Source organism: Miniopterus schreibersii (assembly GCF_964146895.1).
Source record: "Miniopterus schreibersii genome assembly, chromosome: 2".
Classification (NCBI taxonomy): domain Eukaryota; kingdom Metazoa; phylum Chordata; class Mammalia; order Chiroptera; family Miniopteridae; genus Miniopterus; species Miniopterus schreibersii.
In genome coordinates this window covers 21,718,986-21,745,316 of record NC_138102.1, presented here as the reverse complement: position 1 = coordinate 21,745,316, position 26,331 = coordinate 21,718,986, and the positions used below count along the sequence as shown (strand labels likewise).

The following is a 26,331-nucleotide window of genomic DNA, read 5'->3' as shown; positions in this document are numbered from 1 at the left end:
TGGTCTAGTTTCATTTTTTTTCCACGTACCTGCCCAATTTTCCCAGCACCATTTATTGAAGAGATTATCTTTAATCCATTGTATGTTCTTGCCTCCTTTATCAAATATTAATTGACAATAATGGAATGGGTCAATTTCTGGGTTCTCTGTTCTGTTCCACTGATCTATATGTCTGTTCTTGTGCCAGTACCAGGCTGTTTTGATTAGAGTGGCATTGTAGTATAACTTGATATCTGGTATTATGATCCTTCCAACTTTGTTCTTCTTTTTCAAGATTGCTATGGCTATTCAGGGTGTTTGTGGTTCCATATAATTTTTCGAAGTGTTTTCCCTACACCTGTTAAATATGTTATTGGTATTTTAATAGGGATTGCATTGAATTTATAGATTGCTTTGGGTAGCATGGACATTTTAATGATGTTAATTCTTCCAATCCATGAACATGGTATATTTTTTCATTTGTTTATATCTTCCTCTATTTCTTTTTTCAATGTCCTTATCAAAAATGGGTGTTGGAGTTTATAGAATGCTTTTTCTCCATCTCTTGATATGATCATGTGATTTTTGTCCTTCAGTTTGTTTATGTGATGTGTCACGTTTATTGATTTGCAAATATTGTACCAGCCTTGCATCCCTGGAATAAATCCCACTTGGACATGTTGTATTATCTTTTTAATATATTGTTGGATCCGATTTGCTAATATTTTGTTGAGGATTTTAGCATCTATATTCATCAGGGTTATTGGCCTATAATTCTCTTTCTTTGTGGTGTCTGTATCCAGTTTTGGAATTAGGCTAATGCTGGCCTCATAAAAATGATTTGGAAGTGTTCCTTCCTCTTGGATTGCTTGAAATAGTTTGAGGAGGGTAGGTGTTAATTCTACTTTGAATGTTTGGCAAAACTCCTCTGTGAAGCCATCTGGTCCAGGGCTTTTGTGTGCTGGGAGGCGTTGATTACTGCTTCAAGTTCATCAGCACTTATTGGCTTATTCAGGTTTTGTGACTCCTCCTGATTGAGTTTTGGAAGGTTGTATTTTTCTAGGAATTTGTCCATTTCATTCAGGTTGTCTAGCTTGGTGGCATATAATTGTTCATAGTATTTTCTTACAATCCTTTTTATTTCTGTTGGGTCAGTTGATATTTCACCTCTTTCTTTTCTGATTCTGTTTATTTGAGTCCTCTCTCTTTGTTTCTTGATGAGTCTGGCTAAAGGTTCATCAATCTTGATTATCTTTTCAAAGAACCAGCTCTTGGTTGAATTGTTCTTTTGTATGATTTTTTTAGTTTCAATGTCACTTATTTCTTTTCTAATCTTTATTATTTACTTCCTTCGACTTACTCTGGGCCTTTCTTGTTGTTCTCTTTCTAAGTTTTTAAATTGTATGGTTAGAGAGTCTATTAGAAGTTTTTCTTGTTTTCTGAGGTAGGCTTATAGTGCTATGAACTTCCCTCTCAGGACTCCTTTCATTGTGTCGCATAGATTGGGAGTTGTTGTGTGTTCATTTTCATTTGTTTCCAGGAAGTTTATTTCTTTCCTGACCTCTTTGGTAACCCATTCATTTAAAAACATGCTTTTTAGCTTCCATGTGTTTGAATGTTATTTAGTGTTTTTATTGTGATTTCTAATTTCATGCCATTGTGGTCCAAGAAGATGCTTGATATGATTTCAATCTTCTTAAACTTGTAGAGACTTGTGTTGTGTCCTAACATGTGGTCTATCTTTGAGTTGTCCTAAGTGCTCTTGAGAAGAATGTATATTCTGCAGCTTTGGGGTGGAATGTTCTGTAAATGTCAATTAAATCCATCTGAACTAGTGTGTCATTTAGGTTTACTGATTCCTTGTTGATTTTTTGTTTGAAAGACCTAATCAGTGAAGTCAGTGGAATGTTAAATTCTTCTAGTATGAGTGTATTGCTGTGGATCTCTCCCTTAAAATCCTCTAGTAGTTTTTTTTATAATTTAGGTGCTCCTATGTTGGATGCATATATGTTTATCAGGGTTATATCCTCTTGTTGGATTGATCCCTTTAGTATTAAGTAATGACGATTCTTGTCTCTGGTTATGGTCTTTATTTGGAAGTCTATTTCATTCAAAATGAGTATTGCTACACAGCTATTTTTCATTTCCATTTGCATGGAGAATTTTTTTCCATCCCTTCACTCTCATCCCGTGTGTCTTTTGTTCTGAGGTGGGTCTCTTGTAGACAGCACGTATTTGGGTCATGTTTTCTTATCCATTCAGCTACCCTATATCTTTTTGGGGGGGCATTTAATCTCACCTTTACATTTAAGGTTATTATTGAAAGATACTTATCTACTGCCATTTTATTTCTTTATGCCTATGTTTCTCATTCTTTCTATTTCTACTTCTAATTATAGCAGTCCCTTTAACATTTCCTGTATTGCTGGTTTTATGGTAATAATATCCTTTAGACTTTTTTTGTCTTGGAAGCAGGTCAGGCAAAGACTCAAAGCACTCTGAGGTCTGCCTCTGCCTGCAGACTGATTAATCTGATTCTTTTTTTTTTTTTTTATAATTTTTATTTTTGTTTAAAGTATTACAGATGTCCCTTTTTCTCCCCAATGACCCCCCCCCCCCCGTTCCTTCCCCCTCCCCAGTCACTCTCCCCACCATTGTCCGTGTCCTTGGGTTTTGCATATATGCATATAAATTCTTTGGTTACTCTCTCCCCCTCCACCCCCTCTCCCCCTCCCTCTGACATTTCGTCAGTCTCAACTATGCTTCCATGTCATTGAATCTATTCTGCTCGTCAGTTAATGAGCCTCAGGCTGTGGAAGCTCCACAGTGTGGGGCAGCTGGTTGTTATCAGTGTCTTAACAAGCAGCAGGCTGTAGAAACTCCTCTGGGCAAGGTGAGAGGCTTTCTAGCAGGGAGAGGCAATTGCTTCCCCCCTCAGGCAAAATTGAAAATTTTCCACCCAAGAAGGATGTCTCCCATACTCTGGGGGAATGACTTGGCAGAGGAATCCAGATGGTTGTCCCCTGATCTCATTCTCCAGAGCCCACAACCCTAGACTCGCCCCACAAAGCTCCAGTTCACTCCACAACTCCTCCACCAGACCCCAAGGTAAGTGGCTGCATACAAAGCTTTGTGTTGGGTCTTTAAGAGGGTGCCTGCAGTTCCAGCCACCTCTCCATGGCTGACTGAAATCCTGCTGCTTTTCACAGCCAGGTGTTATGTGGGCAGCTTTCTCAGTTCTGGTGCTCTTGGCAGGGAATCCCAGCCTGGGGTTTAGGCCCCAGAGTCCTCAGTGGGAACCCCCACAGCTGAAATATCACTCCAGACCCTCGGCTGCTGCCTGTGGGAGCCCAGCCAGTCCTCTGGAGTCTGCATTTTCTACCAGTCTCTGTGCAGCCTCCACTTATCTTTCTTAGATATGAGGGTGCTCTCCAGATAGTCTTCAGTTGGTTTTCAGGACGTGTTTTCTATGTTTTAGTTGTAAATCCAGATTGGTCCTGGGAGAGTGTCGGTGTAGCTTCCACTCAGTCCACCGCCATCTTGGATCTCCCCACTTTGGTGGAATCCTTAGGGTTTTCTATGTACAATATCATGTCATTTGCAAATGACAGTTTTACTTCTTCCTTTTTAATTTGGATACCATTTATGTTTTCCTCCTGTCTGATGGCTGTGGCTAGGACTTCTAGTACCATGTTGAATAAGAATGGTGAAAGCGGACACCCCTGTCTTGTTTCTGTTCTTAGGGAAAATGGTTTTAGTTTTTGCCCATTGAGTATGATGTTGGCTGTAGGTTTGTCATATATGGCATTTATTATGTTGAGGCATGTTCCCTCTGATCCTACTTTTCTAAGAGTTATTACCAAAAATGGGTGTTGGGGTTTATCGAATGCTTTTTTTGCATCTATTGATATGATCATATGATTTTTGTCCATTTTGTTTATGTGATATGTCACATTTATTGATTTGCGGATATTATAACAGCCTTGAATCCCTGGAATAAATCCCTCTTGGTTATGGCGTATGATTGTTCTAAGGTATTGCTGGATTCGGTTTGTGGTATTTTGTTGAGGACTTTAGCATCTATATTCACCAGGGATATTGGCCTATAATTCTCTTTCTTTGTAGTGTCTGTATCTGGTTTTGGAATAGGCTAATGCTGGCCTCGTAAAAAGGATTTGGAAGTGTTCCTTCCTCTTGGATTGCTTGAAATAGTTTGAGGAGGGTAGGTGTTAATTCTACTTTGAATGTTTGGCAAAACTCCTCTGTGAAGCCATCTGGTCCAGGGCTTTTGTGTGCTGGGAGCCCTTTGATTACTGCATCAACTTCATCAGTACTTATTGGCTTATTCAGATTTTGTGACTCTTCCTGATTGAGTTTTGGAAGGTTGTATTTTTCTAGTAATTTGTCCATTTCATCCAGGTTTTCTAGCTTGCTGGCACATATTTGTTCATAGTATTTTCTTACAATCCTTTTTATTTCTGTTGGTTCAGTTGGTATTTCACCTCTTTCATTTCTGATTTTGTTTATTTGGGTCCTCTCTCTTTGTTTCTTGATGAGTCTAGGTAAAGGTTCATCAATCTTACTTAACTTTTCAAAGAACCAGCTCTTGGTTTCACTGATCTTTGTATTGTTTCTTTAGTCTCTATGTCAGTTTCTTCTCTACTTCCTCAAGGCTTTTCTTGCTCTTCTCTTTCTTTTAGTTGTTGTGTTAGATGGTTTATTAGAGCTTTTTCTTGTTTCATGAGGTAGGCCTGTAATGCTACAAACTTTTCTCTCAGGACTGCTTTTTCTGTGTCCCATACATTTTGGGTTCTTGTCTGTTTATTTTCAATTTATTCCAGGAGATTTTTTATTTTTTCCTTGACCTCATTGGTAAACCATTCATTAACATGCTATTTAGCCTTCATGTGTTTGAATATTTTTTAGTGTTTTCATAGTGGTTGGTTTCTAGTTTCATGCCATTGTGGTCGAAGAAGATGCTTGATATTATTTCAACATTCTTGAACTTGTAGAGTCTTGTTTTGTGTCCTAACGTGTGGTCTATCTTTGAGAATGTCCCATGTGCACTTGAGAAAAATGTATATTCTGTTGCTGTGGGATGGAATGTTTTCTATATGTCAATTAAGTCCATTGGCTCCAGTGTGTCATTTAAGGTCTCTGTTTCCTTACTGATTTTTTTGTCTGGATGATCTATGAAATAATAAAAGTGCGGTGTTTAAAGCCCTCTACTATGATTGTGTTGCTGTCAATCTCACCCTTAAATTCCATCAGAATTTTTAATATATATTTAGGTACTCCTATATTGTGTGTATATATGTTTTTAAGGGTTATATCCTCCTGTTAGATGGATCTCTTTAGTATTATGCAGTGACCTTCTTTGTCTCTTGTTATGGTTTTTATTTTGAAGTCTATTTTGTCAGACATAAGTACTGCTACCCAGCTTTTTGTTTCATTTCCATTTGCGTGGAATATTTTTTCTACCCCTTCACTTTCAGTCTGTCTGAGTCTTTTGTTCTGAGGTGGGTCTCTTGTAGACAGCATATATTTGGGTCATGTTTTATTATCCATTCAGCTACCTTAAGTCCTGATTGAAGCACTTAATCCATTTACATTTAAGGTTATCATTGATATGAACTTGTTTAACACCATTTCCTCCCTTTATGCCTATGTGCCTTACTGTCTATATTTCTTCTTAAAGCAGTCCCTTTAGCATTCCTTGCAGTTGTTATTTGGTGGCACTGAATTCCTTTAGCCTTCTTTTGTCTGGGAAGCTTTTATTTCACCATCAATTTTGAATGATAGTCTTGCTGGATAGAGCAGTCTTGGTTGCAAGTTCTTCCTTTTCATTACTTCGAGAATTTCATGCCAATCCCTTCTGACCTGAAGTGTTGCTGTTGAGAAATCCTCTGACAACATTATGGGGATACCCTTGTAGGTCACTGATTGTCTCTCTCTTTCAGCCCTTAATATTCTCTCTTTGTCCTTAACATTTGCCATTTTAATTTTGATGTGTTTTGGTGTGGGTCTCTTTGGGTTCATCTTGACTGGAACTCTTTGTGCTTCCTGAACTTGTGCATCTTTTTCTTTCACCAGGCTAGGGAAGTTTTCTGTGATTATTTCTTGAAACAGTTTCTCTAGCCCTTCCTAACTTTCTTCTCCTTCTGTTACCCCTATCATGAGTATGTTGTTTTGTTTCATGTTGTCCTAGAGTTCCCTTAAACTATCCCTGTTCTTAATTCTTTTTTTCTTTTTGTTGCTCTCTTTAGGTGCTTTTTTCTACCTTGTCTTCCAAATCACTGATTCTATCCTCCGCTTTTTCCAGCCTACTTTTAATTCCTTCCAGTGTGTTCTTGATGTCAGATATGGTATTTATTTCCAACCAGTTTTTATTTAGAGTTTCTATTTCCTTCCTCACATTGATGTAGTTGTCATTGAGTACTTTGTAGTTCTCACTAAGTTGTTTGAGCATCCTTATAACCATTTTTTTGAACTCTGTGTCTGATAAATTGAATGCTTCCCTTTCATTTAGTTTTTTTTCTGGAGATTTTTCCTTTTCTCTCATTTGAGTGTTGTTTCATTGTTGCCCTATTTTAGCTCTCATTTTGCTTTTGTTCCTATGTGTAAGAGAGAGCTACAATGACACCCGTCTTTATGGGGTGGCCTTATGTAGTAAGTTTCTTATTTGACATGGTGTTAAAGTCTCCTTGAACTCTTGAACTGAATGCTCGCATAATGTCCCTTGTGTGGGTTATGTGGACTCTCCTTTTGTGATTGGGAGCTGATTGTTTTTGGCCCATTCATGGGTAGGATCAACTTTCACCCCACAGGATTGAGCTTAGCAGGATGGAGCCAGCTGGAGATGAGAATGCAAATCCAATCCTCCCTTTGAATGGGGTGACACAGGATCTCACCCCTCAAGAGGTTAGCTAGCTTTTTGCTTTCTAACTCAGTGATGCCCCTTCAGACACCCTTTGAGGAGGCTCCAAGGTGTTCACACCAGATGCCCTGGCTCTGGGATATGTCCTCTTTCCCTTTTGTGGCTTCCCCAGCAGGTATGTACAGGCAGAGCCTGGAGGGGGAGAACAAGGCTGTCCCCCTCCACTTAGGGTGTCACCTTCCCTTGGGAGGAGAGAGAGCGAGCTGCTCACTTCCTTCTGTCTCTGCAGTGCTCTGCCAGAGGCCTTGTTAGAGTGCTCCAGCTGAGTCACATCCAATGTCCAAGCTCTGCTTTACACTCCCTTACCCCAGTGGATATGAGATTAGCAGGGTGTTGCCAGCAGAATCTGGTGATGCTAATCTAGTCCACTCTTTGATTGAGGTGGTGAGGGTCCTTAGCCCTCAAGAGGGGAGGTAGGTACTTTCCTTTAAGCTCCATGCCAGGGTTTTGGAAGGGAAACTCTTAGGGGGATGCACAAGATTTCACAGTTCTAATTTGTGACCCCATTACCCTGTGAGGCTGCACCTGCAGGACAGTGTAGGTCGGGCTTAGATTAATAGATCAATGCTACCCCCTCTGCTTGGGGTAGCACCTGCTCTTGTGAGGGATGGGAGAGACATTGTCCCCCCCTCTCTTTGCAGCTCACTGCTAGAGGCCTTGATGTAGACCTCCAAGTGGGTGGCTCCAGGTGTCCCAGTTCTGACCAGCAATTTTCCCCCCATTTTAGTCTGCACTTGGCTGGTGGTACGGACAGGTTTTGGGATTGAAAATTCAGGTGGTCCCTCATTGGAAGTGGTGTAGGTCCTCAGCCCTCAAGAAGGGAGCTAGTCATTTCCCCTACAGCTCAATGACACCTCATCAGAGCTCTTGAAGGGAGGCTCCTAGTGCATCAAACCAGATTTCACAGTTCTGATTTGTGACCTGTTTTCCCTGTGAGCCTGCCCCTACAGGATGGTGCAGATGGGGGTTTGGAGTGATAGCACAAGACTGCCCCCTCTGCTTGGGGTTGCTCTGGCTCTGGTGGGGGAGTAGAGGGCTTGTCACCTGCTTCTATCCCTGTAATTCACTGCCAGGTGCCGTAGTGAAGGTCTTTGAGGGCAGGGGTTCCAAAGATCCAATTCTCACTTGCACTTTGTTCCAGCTCTAGATTTGTGCTTGGCTCCTGGTGCAGGCTGGTTTTGGAATGCAAATCTATGCTTTGGAAATGCAAATCCAGACTGCCTCTTGTTGGGGGTGGCTCAGGACCTTAGCAGGTTAGTTAGCTGCTGGCTTTCTAGCTTAGTGGTGCCCAGCCAAAGATCCTGAAGGGAGGCTTGCAAGTGCATGCCTCCCCCTTATTCCACAGCTGCCTATAGCCTGAGGCCTTGCCCAGAGCACCTTCTTTTGGGGTTGCGCCCACCTACCCTGTGTGTGTGTGGTGGGGAGGAGATTGACTCTTATTCCCCAGCCACTCAGTTCAGTGTTTGTCTAAGGCTGTCTGTAGTTTCTCCAGAGGAAAAAGCACTGTTCATTTCCCTTTTGGGTACTGCCTACAGTTTTTTATGCCATACTCAAGTGTGGCAGGGTGGTGTGCCAATATTTGGAGGACAGGGTTAGTGCACTCTCTCCAGCTGGTGCTATAAGAATAGAAGTACTGGACCCTGGGAAATGGCATCTGAGGATGGTGGCTTGGGACTGGAATCTCAGAAGCTTGCCTTCTAGATCTCCAGTGCTATGCCACCCTAATCTTCTCCCATACACCCTGAGTCTCCTTCCCTCCACCAGAGCCCCAGGTGAGTGTCTAAGAGTGAGTCTCTATGCGATGGCTTTTATGGAGTACATCCTGGATTCAGGCAGGCTTCCTGCCCTTTCCAGTGGGCCAATTCCCCGCTTATTTTTTGCTGTCAAATGTTATGCAGGCTCTCCTTTCAGGTCTTGGTGTCCTGGGTTGGGGGGTCTTGGCATGGGATTGAGACCCCCACTTTCCTTTGGGGGAGTTTTTGCAGCTGCATTATTTCTTCAGCTAAAGCCATTGGCCCTGGGTGCAGGGACCAGCCCTTTCGTTGCCTCCACCCCTCTTGCCAGTCTCTGTGTAGCTTCTATTTTTCAATCCTTGGATATAATACTCCTGTTCAGGTGTCTTTCTGTTGTTAATTCAGGTTAATTGCTCTGTTTTAGCTGTATCTCAGGATTTGTGCCGGGAATAAGTGGGAGCAGGTGTATATTGCTTTAACTTATTCTGCTGCCATCTTCCAGTTTGTTAAAATTTTTATCTATATTTTCATCTCTTGCCTGTGCTTTTGGCATTGTATTCAATAAGTGAATGCCAAATCCAGTGTCAAAAAGCTTTTCCTCTATATTTTATTCTAAGAGTTTTATAATTTAACTCTTAATTTTAGGTATCTAATCCTTATCGAGTTACTGTTGTATGTCATATAAAGTAAGGGTCAGCTTCATTCTTTGGGCACATGGATATCCAGTTTTCTTAATACCAGTAGTTAAAAGATTGTCCTTTCCCATTAAATGATTTTGGCACCCTTCTCAGAAATTATTGGGCCATAGAAGCAATGTTTTATTTCCAGAATCTGAATTTTATTCCATTGGTCTATATATCTGTCTTCATGTCAGTGTCACATTGTTTTGAATACTAGAGCTTTTGCAGTAAGTTTTGAAATCAGGACATGTGAGACCTCTAAGTTCTATCTCTGTTTTGTAGTATTTGAGGACCCTTGAGATTTCATATGAATTTTAGGATGGATTTTCCATTTCTGCAAAACACATTGTTAAAATTTTGATAAGTTTTGCATTGATGCTATAGATAACTTTGGGTAAGATTGTCATCTTAATATTTATTCTTTTTTTGTTTTATTAAAATTTTGGGGTGACACTAGCTAACAAAATTATATGTGTTTCAAGTGCACAATTCCACAACACATCATCTGTACACTGTATTGTGTGTTCACCACCCCAAGTCAAGTCTCTTGCATTCATCATTTATTCCCTGCATACCCTCCTCCACAACCCCCATCGCCCTTCTCCCAGCTTTCAACCCGTAATAAAGGGATGTCTTCCATTTCTTTGCCTTCTTTAATTTCCTTTCGCAACATTTTGTGGGGTTTACTACACAAGTTTTTCAGCTCTTTAATCAATTTTAATATAAATTTTTCTTTTTGATATTATGGAAATTGGAATTATTTACTTAATTTCCTTTTAGGATATTTCATTTCTAATATATAGAAGTGCAACTGATTTTTATGTGTTGATTTTGTATTCTAAAATTTAGCTGAAGTTATTAATTCTAATGGCTGTGTGTGTGTGTGTGTGTAACTTTAGGCTTTTTAATATATATAAGATTATGGTGACTATGAATGCAGATAATTTTACTTCTTTTATTGTAATTTAAATGTATATTGTTTCTTTAGGTGCCTATTGCTCTAACAACTAAGACTTCCAATAGTGTGTTGAATAAAAAAAATGAAAGCTGATATCTTTGTCTTGTTCCTAAAGAGGAAAAGCTTTCAGTCATTCATCACTGAATATTATTTCAACACTGTGCTTTTTATTGATGGCCTTTATTGTATTTCTTCTACTTCTATTGAGTGTTTTTATCGTTAAACAATGTAGAATTTTGTCAAGTGCTTTTTATGCTTCATTTAACATGATTATGTGGTAGGGTTTTTCCCCCTTTCATTCTGCTATTTTGGTATATGACATTGATTTATTTTTGTATTTTGAAACATCCTTGCATTTCAGAAATAAATCCTACTTGGTAATAGTGTTCTTAATATGCTCTAGAATCCAGTTTATTAGTATTTTGTTGGTTTTTAAAAATTAATATTCATAAGGGTTATTAGTCTATAGATTTCTTAAGGATTTTTATGTCTACATTTGTGAGGGATAATCTCAAATTTTTCTTTCTTGAAATGTCTTTGGGTTTTTTTAGTATCATGTATCATTGAATGATTCAGGAAGTATTTCCTACTCATATTTTTTGGAAGAGTTTGTGATGCACTGTATTAGTTGTTTGAAAATTTAGTGGAATTCACCAGTGAACACATTTGAACTCAGATGTCTTTTTGTGGGAAATTTTCTGGTTAATAATTAAAATTTACCAATGTTGATCTTTTCAAAGAAACAAATTTTGTTTTATTGATACTCTCTATTCTCTGTTTTATTATTTCTGCTATAATCTTTATTATTTCTTTCCTTCTGTTTGCTTTATCTTTAGAATTCTTTTCTTTCAATATCTTATGAGGGAATGCTAGATTACTGATTTTAAATCATTCTTTTCTAATTAAAATATTTACACTTATAAATTTCTAAATACTGTTTTCAATGTTTCTTACAAATTTTTGTATGCCATGTTTTTATTTCCATTCATCTCAAAGTATTTTCTAATTTCCCATGAGAGTTTCTTTTTATGCTTTTGTTATTTAGGAGGTGTGTTCTTTAATTTCCACATTATTGTATTTTTCTTATGTACTTTTATTATTGACTTTTAAATTCAATTTCATTGTATTCAGAGAACATAATTTGTATGATTCCAATCCTTTTTAGTTTACTTAGATTTTCTTGACCTCACATATGGTCTATCTTGGAAAATATTCAAATGCATGGAGAAGAATAGGTATTCTGCTGCTGTTGGATAGTGTTCTGTAGATACCCGTTATGTCTACTTTACTTGTAGTGTTGTCCTAATTTTGTATTTTCTTGCTGATTTCCTGTTTGTTCTATCCATTATTGAAAAGTTGGAAAAAATCAAGTATGTGCCCTGGGTAGGATGCTTTTACAAAAGCTCAGAATAGGTCAGGCCATTTCATTAGCTATAAAGCTGTTGGCTTTGGCTACCATGGCACTGAGGAGAGATAAGACAATTTCCAAAATGAAACATCATAGGCCTGTTTGTCCTACCAACTGTATTACCCAAGATTCTACCAGAGAAACGTAATCTGTAGGAAGTATAATTTTTTATGTATATGTATATGTATATGTATATGTATATGTGTATGTGTATGTGTATGTGTATGTGTATACATATGTATAACTATCATCTATCTACCTATCAAAATTAAGGAATTAGCTTATGCAATTCTGAGGGTAAAATCTTTTTTTCTGGGAGATACCGGAAAGCTGAGACAAAGCAGAGGGAGAGCTCAAAGATGATGTACACCATCCTCCACTCCCTCAGAGAACATCAGTAGGCCCCTAGATGTATGCCAAACCATATGCCTTTACCTCAAGCCAAAGCTCCAGTTCCAGCAAAGAGGTCTCTCTTTCACAGAGATATTGAGCATGTGCTTTGGTATGCTGTCTCTTCAGTGCCCTGGGGGTGGTAGCCAGCCAAGAACTTTCTCTCTGTTACCATCCCATAGCACCCAGGAATGAAAGCCCCTGTTGCCACCAGAGCTAGATGATTTAAGGGCATCCCCTGGGCAGCAGCCACAAAAACTAGAGCACCCAACCTAAAAATCATGGCACCAGGCCTGTGTAAAACATCCCTTTGGAAGATACTGGTACTTTGAAGCTGGGAAGAGTGCACCCACCCTCTGAGGTCTCTAAAGGATTACAGTAAGCCTTTAGATGTGTGTTTAATATATATGTACCATGGTTCTCTTACTCAATTATTTTTAAAATATAGATGTTTTTATTTTATATTCTTTCTTGAATGGTCTTTTAGATAAAGACATATTTCTAGTTAAAATGTTTTTCACTGTCTTTGTCTTTCATTTTTGACTTTGAGGAGCCCTGCCTTCTGTCTAAATGCTTCTCTTGTATAGATATTACTATCATGTGTCTTTTACTTCTGTTAGGTATGTGAAATGAGAGAGTACACACTTTAATTAAATCAGAAACTGATATTGTTAAGGTTAGGGTTTAGATAAGGCTCAGTCCACATGGAGTACACTCTTGTTTCCAGGGAATAACTCTCCAGGGTTTTCGCCTGAGACTTGGTATATTTACCAACACTTCTCTCCTTGCTGCCAGAGCACAGAAAGTGCAGAAAAACATTGCATTGTTTTATGGAAGTCATCTCTTTGTATTTTAACCTCCTGCTTTTTACATGTTTAGAAATAAGAACAAACCTTGAGGGGGGACTAAACTGTATGTTAGTGCCTCTTGAGTCTCTATTTTTGTCACTATAGTTATGAAAGATCTCCAACTTTGTCTTATTTTATATCCACCAGCAATAGCCCACTTCTCTTGCTAAGCTTACACTTTTGACTTCCCACCCATACCAGGTTTTCAAATGACCTCTCGACAAAATCAACTGCTTATTTTCTGTTCACTACTGCCTCTAGGAGTTTCAACTGAGATCCTGATGTGTCTACTGGGGCTCCTCTTTTGGTGTGTCATTTTTTTTCAGCATCACAATACAGTGGTTAAATCTTCCTTTCAAAGGGTTTTGACTCAATCCTTCAACTAGAGTAGAACTGATGATGGAGGGTTATAAGTAAACTGCCTTTGTAAGTAGGTTGTATTTTATGAGAATTAAACACATTGTGTGTATGAATTGGATAGTGAATGTGAAGATGAATCAATTGTGGCTTCAAGATTTTCTGGTCTGAGGAAATTATGAAGATATTAGTTGACTGACTTGACTAGAAATACATTGATGCAAACACAGATTATTGACCAATAAGCCAACTTTTTAAAAGTTTCTTATATACTTATAGATGTGTATTTCTAGACTTACTAAAAATTAAAAAATAAACTGAATACCATGTTTATATCTAAGGTATATCAATAGTAAAAGAATGCTTTTAACTTCTAAATATTTAATCGAAGTGGTTTTGTGTGATCTGAAACCTAGCTTTTATTTTTAATTTATATTATAATCTTATTCTGTGCAATATATGTTAAACTATTTTAAAATGTTAAATGTATTTGTTAGTTATTTAAAATTAATATAACTTCAGTACGACTAACCACACTTTTTTTTCCAGGTACACTGCCGGGTACTGCAGAGTGTTATCAATACCTTAATTCTATGACTGATGAATCGGGCAACTGTGGTTCAAATGCTTCAGGATACAAAAAGTGTGAACCCAAGTATGCTTTACAAAATCTACCTGAGAAACTCTATTTGTTGCCTTAAATTTGAAAATACCACAACATAAGTTTATATGTAATAAAAATATCACCTGGTCATGAAGTAAGGCTATATTTAATCAAATTAGAAATGTTTGACATACAGAATATCTGTGCTTTTTTCCCTCATACATCCAAATTACCCCTTGTCCCTTCCCATGGACTGTTTAATTTACACATAGACTCATTAATTATCCATTGGTTAGAAGGACTGATTATTTTTATTTTGCATGCTGTCACTTTAATTTTATAAAGGATGACCATTCTTATAGTGATAAAATGAAAAGGCATGAATTTTCACTATCCAGGATGTAGTAAAGCACTGTGTTTAAGAATATTTACTCTACAGCCAGACATCACCGCTTCAAATCCTAACTACAATCCAAAATGTCTCATATGCAGTTTCCATTCCTAAGGCTAAATTATCATATAATTCTTCTGTTTCTGTTTACATTCCAAAGCCTTCAGTGTATGTGTTGTGTGTGTGTGTGTGTGTGTGTGCAGGGGCGCGCATCCACTCATGTTAAATCAGAATTCTACTCTAACTGGAATCCACTTCAACCCACTTCTTAAGTGTGTAAATGATTTCTAGGTCAAGTTCTGTGTTAATGCCTTCCAGCCAAAAACCACAAGAAATGTACCTTCAGTTGAACAAGTTGGGTTTCCTACATCTTGCAGTCAGTGAGACTACACTGTGGGAAACTGTGAGACATTTTAGCCTCCAGGGTTATAGATACTTAGAGGATTTGAGCTTGTGTTAAGTGATTTTCAGTAGGTTTTCAGGAAGTGGATCATTGCTCTGAATTGGATGTTTTCAGGAAGTGAAGGCAATTCTGTGATCAGATATCTTAATAAATCATATATGAAGAAGGAAGACTAAGATGTAATTGGTAATAAAACAGTCACTCATATTAGCTGGATGAGAGGATTGTTTGGTAATTTTGTTGCTTGGACAATGTTTATTTCTTGTCTTCCTATGTTCAGACATGATTTATGGTGTGGGCTTGTGTTTTTCTTGATCCAGCCTGGTCACTGAATGGATTTACCTAGAGTTGATGTTCTTATAATTGCTTGTGTTCAACTGGTAAACACCATGGTCTAGCAATGGGCGCAACTCAGCTTGTATCAACTTCAAGGCCTTGCTGTTAATATCAGACCTTCACCTGAATGTCAGAGGCTGCTTTTTCTCTTTTTCATTTCCCTCTTTTGCCCAAAGGCAGAAAAAAATCAGAAAATTGCTCCCCCCCCCAAAAAAAATTGCTCTAACATATCTACGTTTTCAACATTGTTAAGATTTTATACTGAGTCCTATGTTATAGAGTATATAGTTGGACTGGGTTAGTCTCTCCTGCCCTTTTGGTGCACGAAAATTTGTTGAATCCTCTGCTGTAGCAATGGATGTGTGGTAGCCTTTATGATCCCAAAAAGAATTAATGAGCTAAATAAAAATTTTATAGTATCACATTATATAAGCAGATGCCCACAATAATCCATCAGACATAATTTTGAAGATATACATTTTGTTAAAACAGTGCATATACCTTAAATAATATACATAGTGATAACCACAGTATATAATTTGTTTACTTCATTTATTAATGTGACTTTGACCCTTGAGTTCTTACTTTTAAAATTATTCAATTAAAAGATAAACAGGTGTTAAATTTATGCTCAGCAAATATTTAGGAGTTTAGAAAAACATAAGTAATGCATTTAAATAGTTTATTGCTCTTGCTTTTCATCAGATAAAATAGTTTCCTACCTAACATGTATATAGCTATAGATTCTTTACTGCAACTCCTTATCCATATGTCTTGCAAAAGAAAACTACCCTTTTGAATGCCAGTTACTTGTATGTGAAATGGGATTAATAATAATTTCTCTTCCTACTTCATATGATTTTTTTACATAATTTAATTTTCATTTTAAATACCTAAAAACACTACTGTTTTACCCTTATAGAGTTTTATTTAAAGCCCAGGTATAAATATAGCATCCTAAAGATAGAGTATATATAAACTCCTTTGAGTCTTTTGTCTTCAGTTTTCTTGAATTTATTTTTTTTTTATTTACATAAGCTAACAATTGAATGTAGTTTAGGTGTACAACTTGATTAATATTTTTATCATATGAGCATGTTCTCTCCAATCTCTGCCTGTGTTCTCATGTCAATGATGATAGATGAATATAGTATGTCCAAAAATTTTATGTAAGTGGACTCATAGTTTCCATTTTTTGTGTCATACTTGATATACCCAAGATAATTTTTGAGATTCAAACAGATTAATCTCATGTTAGCATTTTATTTTTTATTGTTGAATAATAATTCTAAATATCACTGAAAATGATATATACAACAAGCACAATAGTTTACCCATTCACTTATTTATGGGCAATTATGTGGTACATTATTTAGAGGTATTATGAATAAAGCTGCTATAAACCTTCAAGGAGGGTCAGGTCTTGATGGTGAGATACAGTTTCATTTGTGTTAGGTAGATAGATACATAAAATTATAATTGATGAATTATAAGTTCATATGAATCTTTTTAAAGAAACTAACACATTGTTTTCCAAAGTGGCTATGCAATTTTATATTCACACTAGCAAAACCTGATTTCTTGTTTCTCCACCATGTGCTACTACTTGGTATTGTCAGTCTGTTTTATTTTAGTCATTCCAGTTGTAAGTTATTTTTGTTTTAATTTGCATTCATCTAATTAAAAGTTATTTTGAGCATTTTCTAAGTTTTCTTATCAATGTGGTATCTTCCAGTGTGATGAGTCTGTTCAAATTGTTTTCCATTATATTTGAAATAGTTTAATCTTCCTTCCACTGAGTTTTACCTTTGTATCATTTTTATTCTGAACTAATGGTAGATTCACCAGAACTTGCAAAAATAATAAAGAGAGAATACAGAGGCCTCCTGTACCCTTCACCTGGTTTCCCAAACTGGTAACATCTTATGCTTATCAGTAGTACAGTATCAAAACTGGGAATTAGCACTGGTAAATTCTTAGATCATACTCCTTAGATTTCATCAGCTCTAAATGCATTGGTGTTTTGTGTGTGTGTGTGTTTGTGTGTGTGTGTGTGTGTATGTGTGTAATGAATTGCCATCTTAACAATTTTGAGTTTTCAATGGATAAATATGGAATGACTCAATTTACTACAATCTTTTTAATTTTTTCAGCCAAGTTTATTAGTTTTCAGTGTTAAATGTTGCATTGATTTTATTAAATACATTCCTAAACGTTCTATTTTTGAAACTGTTATGAATAGAATGCTCCGCTAAATTTCATTTTCACATTATTCAATATTGTAACAATAATTAAAATGTATGTTTTTTAGTGTTTTTATTGTAGTTGATTTCTAATTTTATGCCATTGTGGTCCAAAAAGATGCTTTATATGATTTCAATCTTCTTAAACTTGTAGAGACTTGTGTTGTGTCCTAACATGTGGTCTATCTTTGAGAATGTCCCATGTGCTCTTGAGAAGAATGTATATTCTGCAGCTTTGGGGTGGAATGTTCTGTAAATGTCAATTAAATCCATCTGAACTAGTGTATCATTTAGGTTTACTGATTCCTTGTTGATTTTTTGTCTGGAAGACCTATCCAGTGAAGTCAGCGGGGTGTTAAAGTCCCCTAGTATGAGTGTATTGCTATTGATTGCTCCCTTAAAGTCCTCTAGAAGTTTTTTTATAAATTTAGGTGTTCCTATGTTGGATGCATATATGTTTACCAGGGTTATATCCTCTTGTTGGATTGATCCCTTTAGTATTATGTAATGACCTTTCTTGTCTCTCGTTGTGGTCTTCATTTTGAAGTCTATTTTGTCTGATATGAGTAGAGCTACCCCAGCTTTTCATTCATTTCCATTTGCATGGAAAATTTTTTTCCATCCCTTCACTCTCATCCTGTGTGAGTCTTTTGTTCTGAGATGGGTCTCTTGTAGACAGCATATATTTGGGTCATGTTTTCTTATCCATTCAGCCACCCTATATCTTTTTATTGAGACGTTTAATCCATTTCCATTTAAAGTTATTATTTATAGATACTTATCTATTGCCATTTTAATTCTTTATACCTATGTTTCTCTTTCTCTGTATTTCTACTTCTAATTATAGCAGTTCCTTTAACATTTCCTGCAATACTGGTTTGGTGGTGATAAACTCCTTTGGTCTTTTTTTTTTTTTTTTTTGTCTGGAAATCTCTTTATTTCACCATCTATCTTGAATGATAATCTTGCTGAATAGAGTAGTCTTGGTTTCAGATCTTTGTTTTGCATTACCTTGAATACTTCATGCCATTCCCTTCTGGCCTGTAGAGTTTCTGATGAGAAGTCAGCTGACAGCCTTATAGGGGTTCCTTTGTAGGTAACACATTGCTTTTCTCTTGCTGCCTTTAAGATTCTCTCTTTGCCTTGAATTCTTGGCATTTTAATTATGATGTGTCTGGGTGTGGGCCTCTGTGGATTCTTCTTGCTTGGGACTCTCTTTGTCTCCTGAATTTGTGTGACTTTTTCCTTGACCAGGTTAGGGAAGTTTTCTACCATTATTTCTTCAAACAGTATCCCTAATCCTTGCTTACTTTTGACCTCCTCTGGCACTCCTATGGTGTGAATATTGTTACTTTTCATGTTGCACCACAGCTCCCTCAATGAAAATGTAAATAGCAATTTATATTGATCTTTTATATTGTGTTACCTTCCTAAACTATTGATTGATTGATTGATTGATTGATTGATTGATTGATTGATTTTTGGTATGTGAATTTCTTAGCATTTCCATGTTTAGGATCATATTAACTGCAAATAAAGTTTTGATTAATATTGTTTTCTAATTGGGAAGACTTTCATTGTTTTTTCTTGCTTAATTACACTATATATATCATTAAAATGTTGAAATATAAGTGGAGAAAGAAGTAACACTTACTCATTCCCAATTTTATGGGAAAAATTCAACCTTTCACCGTTAAGTTTATTGGGAGCTATAGATTTTTTTGTTGATGTCTTTTGTCTGATTGGGAGTTTCTCTGAATTCCTTCTTTGTTGAGAATTTTTAATCTTGCATGGTGATTGCATTTTTTTCAAGTGTTTTTCATCCATCTTATTGACATGATTCTATAGATTTTGTCCATAATTCTCTTAATATATTATATTACATTAATTAATTTTCAGGTGGTATACCGACTTTGGGTCATATTTTCATTATTCACTCTGACAATGTCTAGATTTTAATTGGTTGTTTAAACCATTCCCATTAAAAGTGATTACTGGTACAGTGAGATTCATAATTGTTATCTTCAAATAATAACATATGACACAGTAATAGCCCACCCTCAAATAACAGTATACTGCTTTCTGTGTAGTGCAGGTTTACTATTATCCCAATTTCTGCATCTTGTGAAATCATTGTTATTCATTTTACTTATACATATTCAATAAACATTCAATACATTCTTTGTATTATTGCTCTAAGTAGACAGTTATATTTTAGTGCAGTTAAGAATAAAAAATTTAAAACTATTATTCTTTTATTTATTCATTTTCTGATACTCCTTTCTTTATATAGATGCAGCTTCTGACCATGTAATTTTTATTTTGTCTGAAGAACTTCATATAACATTTCCTGCAAGTCAGATCTGCTGGCAAATAATTCTATTAATTTTTGTTTGAGAAAATTTTTACTTCTAACTTTTGGAGGATATTTTCACTAGACACAGAATGCTTAGTTAGCGGTTTTTCTTTTAACACTTGAAACTTCCCTTGACAATCTTTTTTTTTTTTATATATATATATATCTTTATTGATTTCAGAGAGAGGAAGAGAGAGAGACAGAAACATCAATGATGAGAGAGTCATTGATTGAGCCCGCAACCCGGGCATGTGCCCTGACCAGGAATCGAACCCTGATCGTCTGGATCCCAGGTCGACGCTCAACCTCTGAGCCATGACTGGCCGGGCATTCCCTTGACAATCTTAATTGCACGTGTTTTTTTTTGTGTGTGTGTGTTTTAATGAAAAGTCTGCTGTAATTCTTATCCTTAGTCCTCTGAAAAGTGTACCCCCAACATAGTTGGCCTTCAAAATTTTCTCATTGGCTGGCTTTCTTTAGTTGAAATATGATATTTTTGTGGGTGGTTTCTGTTTTGGGATTTATCCTGCTTGTCATTCTCTGTTTCTCTTGAATTTGTGGTTTCATGTTTGTCAATAATTTTGGAGAGATTTTGGCCGTAAACTTTTAAATATTCCTTCTGCCCCAATTTTTCTTTTCCTTTTGCTATTCTTATTAAGAGAATGTTACACTTCATGATATTGTTCCAGAGTTCTTGGATTTTCTGTTTGTTTGTTTTTTCCGCTACTCTTTATAATTGTGTTTCACTTTGGGAAGTTTCTGTTGACCTATCACTAAGTTCACTGAGTCTTATTTCTGCCATTTTGATTGAGTTATTGATAAGTCCTTGGAAGATTTTTTTTTTTTTTTTTTGAGTCTTATTGTTGGTCCTTACAGTTTCCATATCTCTGCTGATATTTTCTCTCTGATCTTTCATGTTGACATTTTTTGCCTTTAGAGACTTTAAGGTATTAATCATAGTTGTGTGTTTTTTTTTGTCCATTTCACTTGGATGCACAGTTAGAAGTGGAATTGCTGGGTCATTTGGCAAGTATATGTTTAATATTTTAAGAAACTGCCCAAATATTTTCCAGAGTGACTGTATCACTTTACATTTCCATTAATAATGTATGAGAGTTCCACCAACTTTTCTACATCCTCACCAACATTTAGTGTTATCACAACTTTGTTTTGCTTACTTGTTTTGTTTTGTTTTGTTTTGCCATGCAAAATAGGTACCTTATTCTGGTTTTAATTAGCATTTACTTGATTTATGAAATGACCACTCTTTCATGTGATTATTAAGTATTTACATATCTTCTTTGGTGAAATATCTTGAGAAATCTGTAGCCCATTTTTAAATTAGGTTTTGTTGTTATTATTGAATTATAAAAGTAGTTTATGTATTTAGAATATAATCTTCATCCATATATAAATTATAAATATTTTATTTTGACTATCCTTTATCTTTCTTTCCTTAATGATACCTTTTGGAGAGAAAAATATTTTAATTTTGATGAAGTTCAATTTATTCATTTATGTTTTTATAGATCATAGCTTTTATATATACCTATGAAATCTTTGCTCCATTGCATAAAAGTGATAAAAACAGAATTGTTTTGTCTTATTCCTGATTAAAGGAACAACTTGAACCATAATATTACTAGTAGACTATACATGCAGGTCTATCAGATTGAGGAAGTTCCTTTCTATTTCTGGTTAGATGAGAGTGTTTATAATGGATCACTGCTGGATTTTATGAGGTGCTTTTTCTGTGATTGAGCATTTTTCCTTTTATATTGGATGAATTAGAATATCTTAGATATTAACCTAATCCTGCATTCTTGGCTAATTCCCACTTAGTTATGGCATGTAATTATTCTTATATAATTCTATATTTGATTTGCTAATATTTTGTTCAGGATTTGTGTATCAATGTTCATCATATTGTGATGAATTGACTTGGATCTGATATCAGGATAAAACCTGCCTCACAGAATGAGTTGGAAAGTGTTTTACCCTTCTCATTTTCTATGACGTCTGCATGGAATTAGCATTAATTTTTTTATATATGTCCCAGAATTCATAAATTCATAACTAAAGTCACCTGGCATTTGTGTGTGTGTGTGTGTGAGAGAGAGAGAGAGAGAGAGAGAGAGAGAGAGAGAGAGAGAGAGAGAGATGGCTCTGTTTGTGAATTTGGGAGCATATTTAGATTTAAGCAAACTTAAAGTTTCCTCTGGTGTTACTTCCAATCAATCTTTCTCAAGTCTCCTCAGCACATGCACACAACCTTCTGGTCAACTAGGAATGTGATGTAGGGAAAGTTTATCACCACCCTTTTTGTAGCTATCATTTCTAGGGTTATGCCTTTAAATTCTGGCTGGTCTGTCACTAACCCTAACTGGAACCTCCACCTCAGGCTAAATGTGATGCTATTTTTCCCTAAAAAGTTTGCTTCTTTTGCCCAAAATTCTGCTGGGTGAGGTTTTTTTTTTCTGTCCTCTGCACCAAATCAAGGAGACATTAAGTCTATTGGTTTTCATGGTCAGGCCTGCCCTGATAAAATGACAGCATCAACTGAGCTGGGAGAGGGCATGGCAGCAGACTCAGGCATGAAGACCATAGCCTCTCACTATTATTACTTGATTTTATAGCAGCTTTTCATAAATGCTTCTCAATTTGTTGTTTGTCTTTGATCAGTTTTCATAGCTCTGAAATGCTTGTTTGGACAAATTTGCCCAGTTTTATACTTGCTTGAGGGAGGAGATGACTTAACCTATATGTTCTCTTTCACACAGTCCCCTCATTTAGATTTATCTTCACAATTCTCTTTATTTTGTGTCTGATTTATCACAAAATCTAACAATGACCCATGATAAACACTCTCATCTAACTATGAATAGAAAGGAAACTTCTCAATCATATTAAAGCTATATGTATTTTGTATTTATACAGGTTACATCTAGAATAATTTCTTTCAATATGAAGAACTCACTCTACATTTTCTTTAGACCAGGACTGCTGATGACAAATTTTTTAAATTATTGTCTGATAATGCCACATTTCATTTTGAAAGATATTTTCTCTCCATATAAAATGGACAGTAGACAGTTTGTTTCATCTTTGAATCTGTCATTCAATAATCCTTTGAACTCTATTATTTCTGTTGGAAAAATCAATCATAAGTTGCATTATTTTTTGTTATTAATGCTTTTTTAAATTTTATGGTTACTTTCATAAGTTTTTGTGCTTTATAGCTCTATCATTATGATGTATTTTAGTGGTTTTATATTAATAATTATTGCATATAATACTTCTTGATGTGGGTCTCAAAGTCTTTACACATAAAGGTGAGAGTAGACATTGTTTAAAAAACTGAAAAGGACCCAGCCAGCCAGCATGACTCAGCAGCCATTGAGCACTGACCTATGATCTAGGAGATCGCAATTTGATTCCCAGTCAGAGCACATACCTGGGTTGTGGGCTCGATCCCCAGTGGGGGGCATGCAGGAGGTAGCCAGTCAATGACTCTCTCATCATTGGCCTTTCTCTCTTTCTCCATCTCCCTTCCTCTCCCTCTGAAATCAATAAAGACATATTTTTAAAAAACACACAAAAAACTGAAAAAGAAATCAAATAAGACTGATAATTAGATAAACTTTATAATTTTTTTAGACTAGAATAAACTGGAAATTGATTATGTCTAAGAATAAAAAATGAAAGAATCATTACAGAAAAGTTATCAGGTTAACTAGGAAGTTGTTCATAATTATTAAAATGTTGAGTTATTATTATCAATGCATGCAAGGCCCTCATTTTTTTGGTGTTTCACAATTAATTGCATACATCTTTTTTCAAAACTTCAATGCTTTAAATCTTTTTGCTTTAGAAATGGTATTCTAATATTTCTATGTATTTAAAACTAATGATCTTCATTTATTGGTAAATTATAGAGATGTGCGGTGTGGAAAATTAGTATGCAAATATGAAGGTGAAAATATACTTCAAATTCAAGATGCCACTGTTATTTATAGTAAACTATCGAAGGATCTCTGTGTCTCATTGGAATATAAATGGGATCATCCAGAAAGCTCAAAGATGTGGGTAAAAGATGGAACTAGTTGTGGTGAGCAACTGGTATGTAAATTTTAGTCCCAAATGACTTTCTAATTTATACTTTATTTTTAAATGCATGGCTAGTATTTTCCTCATAATGTAAGTGTACATTCAATTTCAAAAATAAGAAAATAGAAAAATTTTTAAATAATAAAAAATTTTTAAAAGAAATAATATATTACCTGTATTCATGCATAGATGATATCACCATGAATATTTTATTGGCTTTTTTCTTAGAAATTAGGTATATTCACTGATCTGAGAATTATATTATTTATTCACTGTATTTTGTTAAATTATATTACACAGAGTAATTCTAATGTGATCTATCTTACGATATAAATACTTTAAAATAGCTGTTAAATCATATATGTCCATTTTAGTGATGAAAATAATATAGAATGCATAGAGAAAACACAAACTCGAAGGCACATATATGAGGTGTAACTATTCTTCCTATTTTTATGAACATTCAATCAAATCTCTCTCTCTCTCTCTCTCTATATATATATATATAGTCTCCCAAAAAAGTATACACGTTTTGAATAATTATAAAGCCAGTGTTTATTAAAATACATTTCATTTTCAAAATTTAATAAAATCTACAGACATTGTGTATACATTTTGGGGGACAATATAATACTTATCTATCTATACTAACTACATATTTTTTTCAAGAATATTCCATTGTATTATCTGATTTTGCAATTTTTATTATTCCATAGTACATATGGATTTGTATCAACATTTCTGTCTTCCTAGCTTTTTGCTCTATGAAATACATGGCGCTGATGTATATATGCATAAATACACAACAAAGCTCATTTAAATTATTCTCACATCTAGATTTTAAGTTACAAAGTTTCTCTGGCCTAATAAGAAACATAATATATTAAATTACTTAATGAAGAATAGAAGAAAAGGCAAAATATAATTTACTTGGAAGCAGAAGATATTTTGTTGTAAATGAAGACTAAAAATTTTGTTTTGGTTATGACCAGGTATAAATGAAATCTCACAATTTTTCACATTGTAATTATAAATCATTATAAATCTATACATATTTAAAATTAATATATTTTTACTTGATATTTATGGAAATATTTGTCATATATAATAAGATCTTATTACAACCTAACTTTACTAATATTCATTTTAAAAATTAGGAATACAAATTTTAAAAGTTGCCACCCCAAATTCTCACACAAAACTCAGTCATTTAAAAAACTTGGTAACAAAATTGCTTTTATGAAATTAACTTTGCAAAATATTTCCCAAATGATTGCCTAAACTATCTTTAATTTTTAACTATTATTTCTAAATAGCCTACCACAGACTGTATGAGTTAGGAACTGCACAAGAAACAAGAACCACCAAGAATGGCATAAACAGTGCAGGGTGTATCCTTCCTATCATATAAAAAAATTGTGGATATTGTCCATTAGACATTATGGGGTTCCATTATGTCATCAATGATCCAGGCTCAGTCTACTTTCCAGCTATAGATCCTTTTCTTGTACAGTGATACTCTTTTTTATGCTTTCAAGATGGTTGATAGAACTCCAACTATCTCCACATTGCAAGAAGAATTATTGTAAGAGCTAAGGGGAGAGGGGAAGGTGCATGCCATCTTTGCTCACCATAGTTAGTGAGAAAAAAAAGGGCTATCAGGCAGTCACTACTTTACTACAGTCTTCATGACCAAGGTGATTTAGCAAATAGACATCTATTTCAGCAGTCTGAAGACATGCTACTGTTTATCATTTAAAAAGAATACATGATGATGTTGGAAAAGTTCCTGTTCCAAGGTAGAGAGATAGAGAGGCTGGGAAGAGATTTTGGAAGGTGTTATCCAAATGATGGCCACAAAATGTTGGCTTCATATATATCATATATTGCTTCTAAAAAAAGATGATCAGGCTAACTGCATGTTAGTGCTCTAAAACTGTTATGTATTCTGCAAGTTAGAGTGCCCTTTTTTACATACTCCTATATAAATGTCCATTTGGATTAGAATGAACACATTGTCATAAGAAATTTCAAAATTCCTTTTTTCAACAAAGAAATAGCAAGAGGTATTGAATCCATACATATTGTTTCAATTCTCAGACTTACACTTATACTCAGATTTGTTTTCAATAAGTACAGTCAGTTCTCCATATCCATGGGTTTCCCATCTGTGGATTCAACTAATAGTAGATTGAAAACAGTGTATTTGATCCGGGGCTGGGAAACTGCAGATATAGAGGGCAGAAGGTAATTGTCCTATGCCATTTTATATAAAGAACTTGAGCATACATGGATTTTGGAACCAATTCCATGGGTACCAAGAGCTGACTATAGTCAAATTTTGGAAGAGTCAAAAGTTTTACTTGTGCTCTATTTTTCAACCTCAAGTGGGTCAGCATCCTTAGCCTGGAGTTGGTCAAGGATCAACTATATTGTTCTCATAACATGAGCTTAGTGATGTTACTTCTTATCCTAGTCTATAAAGCACTGGATACAACATACTATCTTTGTGGTAAAATATGCATAACATAACATTTACCACCTTAACCATTTTTAAGTGTACAGTTCAGGGACACAAGTACATTCACATTTTTGTGCAAT

The 26,331-nt window shown here is 35.4% G+C and overlaps 1 protein-coding gene across 1 annotated transcript in view; it reads left to right on the top strand.

Moving 5' to 3' along the window:
* The window catches only part of LOC308552396 (disintegrin and metalloproteinase domain-containing protein 2-like), a gene marked incomplete at both ends in the record, with an annotated part of 89,263 nt that overhangs the window by 50,034 nt on the left and 12,898 nt on the right, over positions 1-26,331 (top strand). The window contains 2 exon segments of the mRNA XM_081127714.1: positions 13,840-13,945; positions 23,559-23,742. Coding sequence (XP_080983840.1) covers positions 13,840-13,945; positions 23,559-23,742 — 290 coding nt within the window.